This window comes from Mixophyes fleayi, chromosome 4 (genome assembly GCF_038048845.1).
Source record: "Mixophyes fleayi isolate aMixFle1 chromosome 4, aMixFle1.hap1, whole genome shotgun sequence".
Taxonomy (NCBI): domain Eukaryota; kingdom Metazoa; phylum Chordata; class Amphibia; order Anura; family Limnodynastidae; genus Mixophyes; species Mixophyes fleayi.
In genome coordinates this window covers 47260131-47277680 of record NC_134405.1, presented here as the reverse complement: position 1 = coordinate 47277680, position 17550 = coordinate 47260131, and the positions used below count along the sequence as shown (strand labels likewise).

The window sequence follows — 17550 nt, the reverse complement described above, 5'->3', positions numbered from 1 at the left end:
GGAGATTGTGGAGAGATCCTCCTTTCTGTGGAGAGAGTCGCTCTGGGGAGCAGACATCACAACTGTGTGAGACAAAGCAACTGTGTTTGTGTGTGAATTATTTATTTCTGCAGCTGTCTCTTGTTATTCATGCCTGTCCTCCTTGCTTTTCTGTTCCATCCAACAATAGCCTATTCTTGCCATCTCGTCCTCCTTTTTTTCATCCGGACTTCTTCTGTGCGTTATGCTCATCACATAGGAAAATAGTAGGTATTAAAGTTGACAACACAAAGGTGCTCATGTAGAGTTGGTCTGTTGTAAAATGCGCATTTTTATATTGCGATGTGCACCAAAATTACATTCTGTATGCAGAATTTATAGCATCTTACCCTTTGAGAGCCGGAACTGGGGATAGACTCTCAGCTGTCCCGATTTTTAGGGGGGCATCCCGATTCGTGGACCACAAAGGGGTGGGAAGGGCCTAAAAGAAAAGTGGGTGTGTTTTACCCAAATTTGTCCATTTTGTGGGCAGAATTTGGGCTGAACGAGGGCAGGGCATACGTTGTCCCTTTTTCAGGATTCTAACACACCCTAGGCCACGCTCGCCCCACCAGCTTTTGCAGAGGCTGCCTGTGCAACCTGTGGGGGAGGAATAAGAAGCAGCCTGACATCACTACTCTACTATGTCCCTTCTACTACCTACCTGTCAGTCGGTGGCCTCCTGCTTGCCGCCAGTCCTCTCCTCACATCATGATCACATGAGTGAACAGATCACGCGATCCGCACACTCATCTCCTGCTGCTGTGAACATTCCAGTGAACTGATTGGCTAATACACAGCGTACCAGTGATTAAGATGGAATATAATAAAGTGGTCAGACCATAAAGATTTTAAGATAATGTTTGGTATAATACCAGTTCGCTGTGTCCAGAAATGTCCATCTGGTTGGTAAACCCACAGGATAGCTTCCATTGGTTGGAGGTTTGTGCAGCGCAGAGAGAGAGAGGATGTCAGGCGTGCAGGGATAGAATAAGTTGAAACATCTGGTTTTTAGGAGCTGTTCTGCATGGCAAGGAATAAATGACTGTATTGTTTGCACAGCTGGAGACAGAATAGATTCAGCATTCCAGCTATACAAGTGTGACTCAGTGTCATAGCAGCCACATAGTCCCTGACATACTACGCTGGGTTAACACCACCATGTCCCCTAGTTCTCCAGCGTATGACAATACCATATAACAGTATTATGTGACATAATTATAAGGTCCAGGGACAAGGATGTTTGTCTTAAGGTTTCTCCTCTCTTTGATGAGAATGTAGTGCGTCAATTCACTGGGAACTAGTTCCATCACTGAGGCGTGAGGTTCCAGTGACAGGAGGGTATGACTGACATACCTCAAAACATTCCCAGGAGTCAGGACAAATAGTTTCCTCAAATTGGGACTGTCCCCTCAAAACGTCGGGACAGATGGCAGGTATGATAATATTTATTGGGAGCCACTTTTTTTTATTCTGAGATTATCCTTTAAGGGTTCTTTGTTTTATTTGTGATAACATTAATTAGCTTGTACACACCCTCCTGCAACTTTTATAAATACATCATTGATATTGATGGGTTACTTTCTGCTTTTTGTCAATATATTTATATACTGCAGAGTTACCAGAAAACATTCATCTAGGCAACACCGTACCTCCCAACTGTCGATCTTATGGCCCTGTTCCACTGTCCCGTCCAGGGACATGTTGGGAGGTATCTTCTGTTCATACCTGCTCTGCTCCCTCCATCCCCTTGTGTTATGGCCACGCCCCCTGTCCCGCTACCGGTACTGGAATGTTGTGATGTATGCAAAACACACTAGGGTCTATATTGGCAGAAGCCAATTAAGCTTTTAACCTTCCTGTATGATTTTGGACGGCATAATAGAAAACCCACACTGTAAAGGCATGGCAGAAAAAAATTATAGATGTAAGCTATAAAGACGAAGTGTTGTCAGGAGCCTAGTTGCCTGCTTGTGAATTAGGGCGAGAGCTGGCAAGAGAGCAGGTAGTCCCTACAGAGAACTTACCTTCCACAAGGTGCACAGGAACATAAGGCGAAACGCGGCACCAAGTCTCTTCCACCTTTTACTTTTCTACCTCGCCTCCACATCTCCCGGAAGTGAGTTAGGAAAAAATAGGTAAGTATAGTCAGGAGGGCATGGGCAAGGCAATTATTAGTCACCTGATGGTGCAAAAACCCCTTTAATACTATTGTAATTTGTACAAAGTAGCTTTGCTACAAAAACAAGACATTTATGATTTTTCCACTTAAAATATTAATATACATAAAACAGTAAATATAAATATTTGATAATATATATGTAAAGGTTGGATTCAAAGATCCTCGTGCTTGAATAACAAGTAATATTGTGTTAATGTTAGTATTTCCTATTACTAAATACCTATTGTAATCATGTAATGAGCAGTGTACGGAGTGGAGCTCTGTAATGTATATGTGCACATATCATACTTGCCCACTTTTAAAACCACTCCTCCGGGAGATCCAAGAGGGGAGGTCATGTGACAAGCGTATGAGTGTCAACATGGACCCGCTCCCTACTATGAAATGCCAAAATTCTTGATATTGCATAGGGCGGGGCGGGTCAAGATGATGCCCGGGTGGACTTCTCAGAATTCCGTGAGAGTAGGCATGTACGGCATATATACATAAACGGTCATTTACTACCTGCAAGTGTATAGTCAGGAAATGTGTTCTCTCTGGTTGTCACATCATTATGTGCTTATTTACATACAAGAGTGGTGTGTGTAAGATGGAAACTGCCTTTCCCGATATCAGAAGTACATTTACATTGAGAAGTCCCCTAACAGTTGTAGATCTTAATTATAAAAGAGACAAAAGCTACTTCTCTGACGAAAATGGTTTTTTTTTGCCACAATTTCTGCCGAGATTGGGGTTTCTATCTATCTGTAAAAGGGATACTGCTGGCAACCAAGGGAGAAAACTTTTGCTCCATTTCTCCAGTGAAAGCTTCCTCATGCAAAACATTTTTTTCCAAAGTGAAATTAATTGAAAATAATAATTTTCTTTCAACTGCATGAACACATGCATAGAAAACCGGCTGGCAAAGCAGCAAGAGTCCTCTTAAAGCTTCCAGCCAGTATCACTCAGCTGCTCCGGCGAAATTTTAATGGTAAATTGCAGCGTTACAAGATTTTCTATCACTGAGATAAAATAGTGGTGATAGAAAATTTATGTTATTACCGTAAATTAATAAATAGGGGTCACTGTCTCCAACTACGTCCTTGTTTTACACGTGTCCTTGTCTGTTGTTTAGCTGTATAATGAGGACATTACAGGGACTCTGCGAAGAGCCACGGTTCAGCTCACAGAGCAGTAAATGCCGTCAGTCTAGAACACAGAATGTTGTACATTCTAAGAACTCCTTGCATGATCAAGGTCACTGTAATTACACTCTGGCTGTGCTGCAGAAGAGGCGTTTTTCCATTTTACAAATCAAGGGTGGATTAATTGCTTTTAACTCATTTTATATGACAGGGCTGGCTGTAATCGCCTATCTGAGAATAAGTCATTGGGGTGTAACCAATAAACAAATCTAGCAGCCTATGAAATATAAGTACCAGGGACCTACATTAAAGGCACACCAGCACCATTTTTTAAATCTTTCCCATATGACCTAAAGCAGTTATAATGAAATGACGTGTAGGAGACTTTGTAGTTAAAGGCTTTATGTCAGTGCTGTAGCAGTGCCTGATATAAACAGTAATGTGACCAGCCTATAAACCTTTCTTGCTGACTTTTAAGAGAAGATCTTCTCATATATACCTGTTATTACTACATATTTGCCAACTCTCCTGGAATGTCCAGGAGACTCCGAATTCCGGGTAGGTCTCCCGGACTCCCAGGAGAGTAGGGAAATCTTCCTAGTGAAGTGGGCAGAATTAGTGCCAGAATGATTCTTAAGGGCTATAACATGATTTTCTAAACTGCGCTCCCTCCGACTATACCACTCTGGGAAATGGGCACCTAAAAAAGTTGCCAAATATGTCTTATTCTCCACATCTACATCTGCACCAGTCCCCTCCTCTGCTGCAAGCAGAACTGCTTACTTGTATACATGGGATATTTATATAAAGGGGAGGAGGGAAAGGAGAAGGAACCACCGAGGAACACTCCTGGCTGCCTGATGTGTGGACAAATTCACCTTCTCCTCTAGAAATATCTTCAGAAAAACACATTTATATTCCTACACACAACCCAAATTTGTAAACAAAATTTACGAGATTATTGTCCCTTTAAACTGATTTTTCGGGATTTTGCAGAGTAAAACTTGGGAACTTCAATGCCAAGCAGATGTGCTTCTATTTGTTACACCAGTGCTTTCTTTTTTATTATTTAATATAAGTATAAATGAAAACTTACAGGTACTGTAACATACACCCATATGTATAATTAAATAGCAATTATAAGATAACCTCTTAGGGCAAACAGGGTACAGTTTCCTTTGTCAGATATATTAGTTATTACAAACAGCAGAGCAATCATATTGTTTTGCATTATGAGGGTGGTTTATCTGCCTATAATATGGGTTTCTGGTTCTTGCAAGGCTGCCCTATTCCCATCTGTTAGCTTTCATATATGAATATAAAGTAAATTTAGACCTGCATCGCTTGTATTAACTCATACTTGCCAACTCTACTGGAATGTCCGGGAGACTCCCGAAATTCGGGTCGGTCTCACGGACTCCCGGGAGAGCTGGCAAATCTCCCACATCCCGCAATTGCGGGGCTAAAATGACGCGATTCACCGTGCCCCGCCCTCTAGATACGCCCTCTCCTGGATACAGCTTGCCAAAGGTAGGCAGGTATGTATTAACTCCATATGGTTTTCTAGTTTATTGCTAGTCAGACTCACCCAGTTGCAAAGCTTATTGTGATTAAAGCTTATTATTGTCTTTTAGTATTTTCTATTACTTATACTCATGTCTTATCTCCATGTTTTCTTCATTTGCCATAGGTGCCTTTGTCATCTGCTGGACTCCTGGCCAAGTTGTTCTCCTCCTGGATGGCGTAGGGTGCAAAGCCTGCAATGTGTTGGCTGTCGAAAAGTACTTTCTCCTCCTCGCCGAGTTCAACTCTATCATCAACCCCATTGTCTACTCGTACAGGGACAACGAGATGAGGGCTACCTTCAAACAGATCCTGTGCTTCTGCTGCAACCGGCAGTCTAAATACTCCCCTTCCCTCAAGTCAACAAACACCGAGCGGAGAATATTGGCCGACAATGGACATCTGGTCAGAGACTCCACATTGTAGACCTCTTAACATGGTACTAGCTCTCAAATGACTCTTTTGGGTGCCAGGACTGAAACCGATGGGACACTTGCCACCGTGGGGCCATGAGCACTAAGAATAGTAATGCGATTGAACTGAAGTCCCATATCGGAGAATTTGTCATTAAACACGCTCAAATAGCATCACAAAAAACAAGTTGGAAACATCTTCAAAATTGAGGTGTTGCGTTTGGAGGCAACTCTAGTATCCTAGACCTTTTCTCATCGTTTTTATTATTTATTTGGGATTTGGTACTGTATCCAAATGTTCAAATCAAAGGAGAAAATGTCTGACATCAGTTTCTGAGCACAGCGTATCAAATACTATACAAATATATTGTGTTATATGAGATTATAGTCATGCTACCTTGTGAAATAAGAGAATGTTACTTTACGGAGTCGGTGTTGTTTACAGAGCAAAAAGATGGTGTCTACAAGTTATTACATAGAAGGTCTTGTAAAAAGCGCAAAAGAGAGAGATAAAAAGGAGGTGATGTAGATCAGGAGGAGTAAGAGACGTTAGATGGAGACTTTTATACTGTATGTTTTAGAGAGAGGTTACTTTGTCTTTGTATGATGTGTTATGTGGGAAATTAGTTGGGAGAACCGGTAGCATCTGCTTGTTCAATTTATTTCTTGAGTCCCATGTCTCATGTTGCATTACAAAAAGTATGAATTAAAATCCAATTCATAAGCAGGAGTTATAAAACATGCATGGGCTCCTCTGTTGAGCAGTGTGGATTTGGAGTGGACATATGAAAGGGAAAAAAAGCCAAAAACATAACTTATGTTCAGTTGACAAGCAGCAAAGTAACATAGGCGTTTTAAGTACCTTTTAATTGCCTATATTGAGATGGATTACATTTTCTGGACACGGGGATCGAGTGCCTAAAGTGATAAGACATCTACCAGGAGATACTTTCTTTTGATAATTATCTGGCTCAAGACAAAATCCAGAAATTGCACAGTTAATGTCATAATAGAAACCCTGTCTCTTATACACTAATAAAAGCAAAAGTCTTGGTTACGTACATTTAGCAATTTATCGAATGAGCCATCCGGGTGCTGACGCTAAAAAGATGATCCTATCTCTAACGAGTGAGAGCCCTAACATACATACTCCTCATCCCAAGCCCTGCCCACAATCTTCCCAAACCCCACCCCAATATGCCAGACACCCACTTTAAAACTAAACCCCGCCCACTGATGTACAAGCCCCTCCCCTCTTGATGTTCGTGAATCGAGACAGTTGGGAGGGATAAATACGGGTTCCTTCCCAAACAATACTAGAAAAAATAAGAAAAATGTAATGTATTACCTGTGTGGGAATGGCTGAGCGATGTCCTGGAACATTGTGCTTTCAATTTAATGCATTTTTATATGAGTCCCAGTGTTGGTATTCCCATCCTATTAGCGGAACACCGTGTAAGTGGTGGATGGCTTACACATATATTTGCCAATGTATGCAACTAAAACCTCTACTTTTATTACTATTTTATAGACAGATTTTATATGGGGTATTTTTGCTGACTGTTTAGTCCATTTTAGGTGCTCTGGTAGTGAATTGCTCCTCCCCGTTAAATCGTTTGCTGATTAGAAATTGATGAGCGACTGCCTTTTTGTAAAAAAAAAAAAAAGAAAAGGAAATGATTTTATATAACAAAATGATATACATAAATGTATATATAAACATATTTTGTTATTGAGCTTTATATGAATGTTTTCTTTTGTGATTACTACAGTAACGTTGTTTCTTCCGGTTACGTAACTCCCTCAGAGAGATATATTAGGTTATACATGTATCATTTAATTTGTGGGCAATAAATAATGCCTATTTTTTTATTGAATTGATATGTTGGTGGACTTTTTACATTAAGCTTAAATAAACCCTAAAGGTTATATTTACTAAACTATGGGCTTGAAAAAGTAGACTACAGCAACCAATCAGATTCTAGCTGTCATTTTGTAGAATGCACTAAATGAAAGATAGAATCTGGTTGCTATAGGCAAAATCTCCACTTTTTAAAGCCCGCAGTTCAGTAAATATATCCCTATGGGTTTAATTTAGGAGGACTCTGGAAGAGATAAAGAAATTATGGGGAAGAGAACACAAACAATGGAAACTTTACTAAATGGTGAACTTTATAACCAGATTGAGCTGTGATCCTACAGGTAGATCCATAAAACATGAACTGCTCATTAGTTCGTTACACACATAGGGCCTGATTCAGAGTGAGGCATACATCCGTTTATGTAGCATATCTGCACTTTTTTTGTATTGCACATGCTCAGCAAGTAAATGCATGCAACTACAGACCTACGACTTTTCGGCACTTACAACTCCTTACTTCTGAAGAAATGTGATGTGGAGGGAAGGGGTGTTCTAAAATTGGACATGTACAGTGAGTGTTCAAGCAATTGCGAATGCTGTAAAAAAAAAAAAAAAAAGAGTGTTCAGGGGCAGGTGTAAGTAGCGGATGATAGTGATGATGAACACCCCAAGTAGCGAACTGATAATAAGTGTCTGCAAATTATTTGCAAACCTCTAATTATTGAGTAGACACTCGCCCATAGATTAGGATTTGCAGAGTGTACACATATCCGGAAGTTCAATTGCTTTTGTAACATATAAAATAAAAGGTTTTTGTACATGCCTGTGACTTGGACATTAGTGTCTGAAGGGCGTGTCTGTTGTCAAGCGCACACATCTGCTACTCATGCGCTCGCGGTGCACTTTGAATCAGGTCCTTAGAAGTATAAGTTCTTACGATATATGTCATTGGAGTTTGTATAGTTGAAGATAACCTGTAGTGAAAGTATAATAAATAGATATGAATACAATAAGGCGATTATAACACACATTTACAAAAAATAACTATGCACTGCTGTTGATTACGGGGGATTTAGATTTACTACACTGAAATGTAGTAATGAACAGTTTCTGAACTATTGCACTTGTCTGTTGCTGGTATTCTGTAAGAAATTCAGTGGTAACTACAAAAGCAGACAAATATATTCCATATGCAATAGTCAGTTCGAGGACTATGACTGTCAAGTCACTTTTTAAAAAGAAACATAGTTGCAAGACATGAACTTGTTTTTTTATGGTTTTACATGTAGGTTAGTAGCACGGTGACAAAAAGTGCGTGCCCGGCTCTGCCCAAGGCACATGTCTATCTCCAACCATGGACATATCTAGTGCCTCCCAGGGACGTGTCCAGCACCACCATGTGGAACGAGATGCTGCCCCTCTCACACCCCTCTGTTCCTCCACCAACACTTCTCACCACCATTAACCCACTTTCTCACTCTTTTATATTCTGTGGACAGGTCAATCACACTGGCAAATTATCCCATACTTGCCAACTTTTCCTCGTTTGCTTCAGGGAGATCCTGGGTGAGGTGGGCATGCATGGGGGCGGGGCTTGACAAATTGCATCATTTTGGCCCTGCCCCCTAAACGATTGTCACAATTTTGGCTAATTACAGCAGGGAGCGGGGCTAGGATGACGCGATATTTGCGTCATCAAGCCCAGCCCCCCGCCACTTATCTATTGCGGGGGCGAGAAGCGGAAGGTTGCCCTGCTCTCCCGGGAGGTCTCCCAGAAATGTGGGTGTCTCCCGGACATTCCAGGAGAGTAGGCAACTATGCGTTAAAGAAAAGCAGGAAATGAATCTCTAGAGACTGAAGTGTCTTTTACATTTCTGTCTCCATTACTGAAGTCATGTTGTCTTACCTGTCAGTCTTTGATTACATCTTGGTTTCCATGAAAATGGCCACCTCCATAGGCATCAATACATGGACATAGGACACAATTTCTGAACTGTGTCATCATGCCACAGATGGCGAAGCCAACCACGTCTTGTACTGGCTCAGCATCAGGGAGAATGTCAGACTCTTCAGGGAGTGAGGGAGATCACCCTTATTTCAGGGAATCTCCCTGACATTCAGGGATAGTTGGCAAACATGAGTTATCCTGAGGAAACACTGGGGAGAAGAAAAAGTAATGACTACGTCTGTGTGCTGGAGAGCAGCGGCCATTTTGTTATAGCATACCTCTTCCTAGAAAATAAAGTTTATGTAGGAGGTGGTGGTTGGCTACAAAAAAATGGCTGCTGCTCTCCAGCACACAGATGTAGTCATTACTTTTTCTTCTCCCTGTTTGTCATTCATAATGGGTGGAGAATAGAATCATCACATTAAGCATTGTCCACCATTTCTTTGCCCAGTCTGGCCTCCAGGAGGTTACCAGTCTTCCCCACTATTTCGGGAGTCTCCTGGACATTCTGGGAGAGTGGGCAAGTATGGGTTAGTGTCTAGGAAAAGGAGAGTTATCAGAGGAGAGACAATCTCTTATTAAAAACAGAGGAACTACACAAAGAGAGGAAAAAATGTTAACCTGGCATTTTACTCATTTAAAAATTAATTACCGAATGCTGCACTATATTTAAAAATTACATAACATAAAAATCATAATGCAATTTTATTTGTAAAACAGTTCCCTCTAGTGGTAGCTGTGATTATTACACTAAGCTATACAATTTTAATCTAAAGTTTGGGCACTCCTAGTAAAATTACCTGTTTCGTATTTTTCTGGGATGTCTCAAAACTTGATTGACTTGTTAAGCCTTAAATTAAGCCACATAAAGACTTCCATAGTTTAATAAATACTCTGACCCTTCTAAACTCTCAAGAGTTTTGTGCCTACTCTCAGGGCCATCTTAACAACAATATGGGCCCCGGGCAAAGCAGTGCACTGGGGCCTCTAGATATAGATATAGATATATAGATGTATACAGATATAGATATAGAGATAGATATATGTACTTGCTCAGCAACCCTTAAAGGTTTTTTTTGCAGGTTTTTTTTATTTTGCAGGATTATTTATTCTCATTAAGAGCCGTGCCTATGGGGCCCCCTTGCCTGTGGGGCCCCCGGGCACCTGCCCATTGTGCCCAATGGAAAAGATGGCCCTGCTTACTCTCAACAATTGGTGGCTCCTTTAAGCAGCTGACTGACAACTTGACAATAAAGATAACTGACTGTTGCAAAACATCAGAAGGCTACAAAACAATATCTAAATGCTCCCAAACTGGAATTACACTTTCACAATATCATTAAGAAATGGTAGTCAGTTATACAAAGCTTAACCAAAATATGACTACAAAGGGACTACAGAAAAGTATAGCTGAAACCAGAGTGTCCAAAGGGCAGATCCACTTACACAAAATTCTGAAGTATGCAAAACAATACTTTTATATACATTTTTCCAATATACAATATTATATATACATTTTTTGGAACCAAGTGCTGTAGACTTATAACATAGACATGGAGCTTTTTGGCCAGACAAATCAAAGAAAAAGAGACATTACAAAACATTTCCTGCCCAATTGTTTCAGCTCCCTTTACTTTCATCAGGTAACTGATGAAAAGTTTTTTTTCAGTCAATATTTTTCTTAAGATGTTCAGTAAAAATACAAGCATAAGTTATACTGTATAAAGAACCTTACGTCTGTGAATATTTGCAATAAATAAAGTACTCCTGTCACCTGCACACAGTGTAGGCAGACGTTTGTTGTCTGAACCAGTATTCATGAGACTGCAGCCAATCAACGCACCGGGAACTAGTGACATCACTGAGCCATGAACTTCAGAACAAATGCTACTCTCAGTGAGGTTCTAGATCACACCCCCCAGAAGCTCTGATTATAGCTGGGCCACGATCTCTTCATTTGTGCCTCAGTGATGTCACTGTTTCTTAGTGAATAGAGAAGGCTGCAAGATCATGAATGAATTCAGTCTACTAAATTGTTACATGCATAGTTTTATTATGCAATAAGTAAAATAATAACACTTATGACACGGCTGGTTACCAGGATGAATTCAGCAAATACATTTCTACACAACAAATATGCTTTGTTTATAATGTCACGCTCATTATTGTGTCATTTTAAGTGAACAAACAGACTTAGTAAATAAACTCAGTGACACGATTTAATAATGACAATGGATTGTTTCGACTTAGTGACTGTTTCTGAGTCATTGTACAGTGAAACTCCTGACTGGGAAATAATTATATATAATTATACTCTGTACACAAAACTGAACCATGCAGTATGAGGCACTGCGGATGTCATCTATTTTTGAGCATTTAACTGTTGTATCCTACACAGACCTCATTGTCACACCAAAACCTCCAGCCCCCCGTGTGGCAGCGAGAAGTGATGTGATGCTTTTGAAATTGTTTAAACAACATCTTGCGTAGTTTTTTTTGCAAACTGTAGTTACCAACTTTCTTTGTCATTTATTTATTGCTGCAATTTAAAAACATTTCTAAATGACCCAATGTGGCATTGTTCCCCATTCATTGGTTGCCTCTTTAGAAGACATTGGTTTGAACTGCAGGGACTGAAGTGTATGGTACTATATAAATCATACTTGCCAACATGGGCAAGTTCCCGGGATGTCCGGGGTGCAGGTGGGTGTGTGGGGTGGGGCTTAAAGAATCGTGTCATTAGCCCCGTCCCCACACGAACATCACTACTCTGGACCAATAAAAACGGGGCAGGGCCACGATAACGCGTCCATTACGTCACTAGGCCCCGCCCCCTCTGTTTCATTTACACACCCGGCCAGGATCAGGGAGAATTGCTTGCTCTCCCGGGAGTCCGGGAGGACTCCCAGAAATTCGGGAGTCTCCCGGACATTCCGGAAGAGTAGGCAACTATGATATAAATAAAACATAGTAATAACATCTGTGTCAAAAGGTGTCAATAAAGGCTGAGCCCGCCTGAGACTTTGTATTGTTGGGAAGCTGCAAGAAACACTTCCCATATGTCTTAAATATACTCCGATATGAAATGTCATAAGTATATGTAGTAATTGTAGAAATGTGATAATGTCAGGCGCCGTCCCTGCTCTCTTCCTCTGTATCTATTCTCACTGGTGTACTGATATCCTAGGCCCCAGTATGACATCTTCATACTGTCAGCGGTCGGCCCCACAGGAAGTCATAGTCAGCTCGGTCTTTAGATTAAGGTCTCTATGTGTGATATGTGCGGCTCCCTCTCTGCATTTAAAGAACATCTCACAGGTTGATTATTGTATTTTATTTTTTGATTTTATTAAAGCCCTGTGTAGTGCTTTATAGTAATCAAAGTCATATTACCCAATTCCTGGGACAAAGGGAAAAAGGCTGTAGTTTAACACAGTACATGATGTCACATTACCGCAGGGTTTGCTGGTAGTCACCGGGGACACCCCTCACCGGTTGGCACAGGTTATTAGCCAAGGTGTTGTGACGACGGCTCTGTAGGGAAAATGTATACTTCTTGGCATTACATAGGGAAATGTATATATCTTGGCATTACAAGGTGTAAAAAAGCTGGAAAACTTACAACTACACTGTCTGCGCCCATTGAATTGTGTTTCATATGTTGGTCAAAGCACCAGCCGCTACTAATACAAGCAGCAGTCATGTCCGGCCAGTGCATGGAACAAAATATCATTGGGTATACGCAGTGCAGTTCCCCCAGAGATCAATACTATACGATGAGCTCTGCTCACCCTGCAGTCATCATTCAGTCAATGCATCTGGATGTGGCCAGGTGGAAGCCACAGACATCATTCTACTGGACTTGTACCCCAGTTCTGAGGTTTCCGAGGCTGTTAAATGAGCCAGGTATATATAGTTTATCATCTGTTGGGTGTCATCTGTCAGCACATACAAGGGATAACTCACAAGGAGGCAATATTTGCTTAAATGCTAATATCCTGGAAGAGGGAAAATACCTCTTATAGGAGATGGGAGAATAGAAAACTAAAAAAAGGCAAAAATCTGATTTAGAACTCAGTATGGCAGATATTATACACCCAAATCTCTCTTGTAGACGTTCATTGGAGATGTCTTGCCCTCATACTCATACTCATGACCAGTCAGCCATTTTGAAGACTGGAGACAATACTGGAGGAGGTTGTCCAATCATGTGCCACACTTCCACAGACATCTTACTTAAATAGTAACTCCACTCACAATCATTTTGGCGAGTTAAAAATCATTATGCTGAGTACTACAACTTACTGGAATAAGTATACTTTCAACAGAAATTTCCTGTTAAAATCTCAGAAGCAGCAGTAGAGGTCATTCACAACGTGAGAATTTGAGGAGGGGGACAAGCTGCCCGTTTTAATGACTATTTATTATTGTCATTTTAAGCAGTGCATTGTACATGAGACTGTTTTCTCACAGGTAGCAAGTGTGTCTGCAAATGTGCTTGAATGGGTCCCAATAAAAGAATAGACCTTAGGCAGAGTCACACATACTAAAAACAGTCCTGATTTCCCCTCACTCTTATGATTTATGTAAACCATAAATGCAGTAAAATCAAATAGTGTTTTAGGAGAAAAACAGAAAAGAGTATTTTTTGAAATGGGTTTGACTTTTTTTTAATGTGATGTGTACCGTTTATCTAATCTCCACACTTTTAGGGTTATATTTACTAAACTGTGGGTTTGAAAAAGTGGAGATGTTGCCTATAGCAACCAATCAGATTCCAGCTGTCATTTTGTAGAATGTACTAAATAAATGATAACTAGAATCTGAGTGGTTGCTATAGGCAACATCTCCACTTTTTTAAACCTGCAGTTTAGTAAATAGACCTCCAAGTCTGCGGAGGCTGCTAACACGTGCAGAGAGGAGATGTGCTCCTTCAAGTGTGCTAGATGGACCAAGGTTGAATTGGTTCAATGAAATAAAAAATAACATTCTACAAGCGGTAGTAAGGATCCGAGAAATAGTTAAATCCTATTATTATAGATAAGCACAGCTACTTAATAATTTGGGACATGACCAAGGTATTTTGTGGTGCGCCTTGGAGGCATTTTGCAAATGACCTCCTGCGTGTGTGAAGTGTTTTATTAGGTTGTTTGGCGTGTTCCTGGAAATGCTTCTCAGCTGAATTGAAACATAGAGGCGTGAAACAGTTCCTATAAAATTAATAGGATTACACCACAAACTCTGCCAGCTCAGAGCTAGTGTAATAATCAAGTCCTGTTGCAGTGTGGAAATGTCTGTACTCCCCTCCACATGACGTGGACCGTCCCTCAGTATGCGCTGCTTCCATCCCTTCATCTCATTTCAATAATTCTGCATTGTTTTGCTGTGGAGTGTCCACTTTGCACTTAGTAAATTCACTCCAATAGTGGTGAGAGCAGCAATTGTTGGCATTATTGTAATGAGTTGTTGTATATCATTACCACAATCAATTTGCAATATGTATTGTGCAGACGATGACCGTCGCTTTTCCTCCTCTCTGATAACCACATCTCAATTACTTATACAAGATTTCTCCCATGCTGCCCCTCACCGCTGGAACGGTCTCCCTCGTTCTATCAGACTATTCCATACTTGCCGGGAGACTCCCGCATTTTGCGAGAGTCTCCTCGACTTCCGGGTGAGTGTGGCAATCTCCTGAATTCTGCCCACTTCCTAGTGAAGTGGGCAGAATTAGGTCCCAAATGCGGCATTTGGCCCCACTCCCTGCTGTCAAATGACGCGTCATGCCGTCACAGGGGCGGGGCCAAAATGCTGCGATTTTTGGTGCCCCGCCCCTCTCACACCCACCTCCACTGGCTGGCTCCCGGAAGAGAGCTGAAGAAAGTTGGTAAGTATGGACTATCCCCTAGCTTATATAGCTTCAAATGGTTACTGAAAGCCGACCTGTTTAGAAAAACCTACGAGTCCTCTGCTTTACCCTTTCACCGTGTACACTAAACCTCTTTCATCCTCCATCTCTCCCGCTGTTGCTTCTTGCCCTAAGACAGTGATGGCTAACCTGTGACACTCCAGGGGGTAAATGTATCAAGCTGCGAGTTTGCAACTCCAGCGATTATCTCAGGAGAGTTGAAACTCGCCGATGTATGAAGCTGAGTTTTCATACAAAAGCGCCAGAGTTCTGCTTCTGTCAAAATCGCTACTTGCAAAAATCGCCAGAGATCAAACTCACCACTGTTTGCCACTGCAGCTATACAGCTCTCAAATGTATGAAGCTGCGAGTTAGCAAACTCAGGAGAGTTTGTTTCAAAACACGCCAGATACAACACGCTACTTGATAGCAGCGTGTTGTACAAACTAGGGATGAGCGCGCTCGGATTTCTGAAATCCGAGCCCACCCGAACGTTGCGGATCCGAGTCGGATCCGAGACAGATCCGGGTATTGGCGCCAAATTCAAAAGTGAAACTGAGGCTCTGACTCATAATCCCGTTGTCGGATCTCGCGATACTCGGATCCTATAAATTCCCCGCTAGTCGCCGCCATCTTCACTCGGGCATTGATCAGGGTAGAGGGAGGGTGTGTTAGGTGGTCCTCTGTGCTGTTTAGTTCTGTGCTGTTTAGTTCTGTGCTGTTTAGTTCTGTGCTGTTTAGTTCTGTGCTGTTTAGTGCTGTGCTGTGCTGTGCTGTGCTGTTTAGTGCTGTGCTGTGCTGTGCTGTGCTGTGCTGTGCTGTGTTCTGCAGTATCAGTCCAGTGGTGCTGTGTGCTGTGCTCTGTCCTTCTGAGGTCAGTGGTGCTGCTGGGTCCTGTGCTGTGTCCTGTTCAGTCCAGTGGTGCTGTGTCCTGTGCTCTGTGCTTCTAAGGGCATAGTTATTTCCCCAATATTCCCCTGTGTTTAAAAAAATAAAAAAAAGTTTTTTTAAAAAATACCAAAAACTACTTTAATATTTTTTAATTACCACAAAATTTTCACAACCAATCCTGCAGTATAAGCCCATTGGTACTGCAATATTACCAAGTTCACACATTCAGCAGTAAAAGTCCAGTGGTACTGCAATATTACAAAGTTTACACATTCTGCAGTATCAGTCCAGTGGTGCTGTGTCCTGTGCTCTGTCCTGCTGAGTTCCGTAGTGCTGCTGGGTCCTGTGCCGTGTCCTGTTCAGTCCAGTGGTGCTGTGTCCTGTGCTCTGTGCTTCTAAGGGCATAGTTATTTCCCCATTATTCCCAAGTTTTTAAAAAATAAAAAAAAAGTAAAAAATAATAAAAAATTTAAAAAAAAAAAAATATATAATAATTATAACCAAATTTGCAAAACCAATCCAGCATTATAAGTCCATTGGTACTGCAATATTACCAAGTTCACACATTCTGCAGTATCAGTCCAGTGGTGCTGTGTCCTGTGCTCTGTCCTGCTGAGTTCCGTAGTGCTGCTGGGTCCTGTGCCGTGTCCTGTTCAGTCCAGTGGTGCTGTGTCCTGTGCTCTGTGCTTCTAAGGGCATAGTTATTTCCCCACTATTCCCAGGTTTTTTAAAAATAAAAAAAAAGTAAAAAAAAATAAAAAATTTAACAAAAAAAATAAATATAATAATTATAACCAAATTTGCAAAACCAATCCAGCATTATAAGTCCATTGGTACTGCAATATTACCAAGTTCACACATTCTGCAGTATCAGTCCAGTGGTGCTGTGTCCTGTGCTCTGTCCTGCTGAGTTCCGTAGTGCTGCTGGGTCCTGTGCCGTGTCCTGTTCAGTCCAGTGGTGCTGTGTCCTGTGCTCTGTGCTTCTAAGGGCATAGTTATTTCCCCACTATTCCCAAGTTTTTTTAAAAAAAAAAAAAAGTAAAAAAAAAAAAAAAAAAAAAAATATAATAATTATAACCAAATTTGCAAAACCAATCCAGCAGTATAAGTCCATTGGTACTGCAATATTACCAAGTTCACACATTCTGCAGTATCTTGTGCTACATATAATGGAGACCAAAAATTTGGAGGATAAAGTAGGGAAAGATCAAGACCCACTTCCTCCTAATGCTGAAGCTGCTGCCACTAGTCATGACATAGACGATGAAATGCCATCAACGTCATCTTCCAAGCCCGATGCCCAATCTCGTAGTACCGGGCATGTAAAATCCAAAAAGCCCAAGTTAAGAAAAAGTAGCAAAAAGAGAAACTTAAAATCATCTGAGGAGAAACGTAAAGTTGCCAATATGCCATTTACGACACGGAGTGGCAAGGAACGGCTTAGGCCCTGGCCCGTGTTCATGACTAGTGGTTCAGCTTCACCCACGGATCTTAGCCCTCCTCCTCCTCCCCCCCCTACAAAAAATTGAAGAGAGTTATGCTGTCAGCAACAAAACAGCAAACAACTCTGCCTTCTAAAGAGAAATTATCACAAATCCCCAAGGCGAGTCCAAGGGTGTTGGTGGTTGTCAAGCCTGACCTT

General features: G+C 41.3%; 1 protein-coding gene across 2 annotated transcripts in view; it reads left to right on the top strand.

Moving 5' to 3' along the window:
* LPAR2 (lysophosphatidic acid receptor 2) overlaps nt 1-7177 on the top strand; it is a 45214-nt gene extending 38037 nt beyond the window's left edge. For both annotated transcript variants that reach the window (XM_075206874.1, XM_075206875.1), the window contains exon 3: nt 5015-7177. In XM_075206874.1, coding sequence (XP_075062975.1) covers nt 5015-5313 — 299 coding nt within the window. In that variant the 3' untranslated portion in view covers nt 5314-7177. The remainder of the gene's footprint in view (nt 1-5014) is intronic.
* Nucleotides 7178-17550: the final 10373 nt, after the last annotated feature.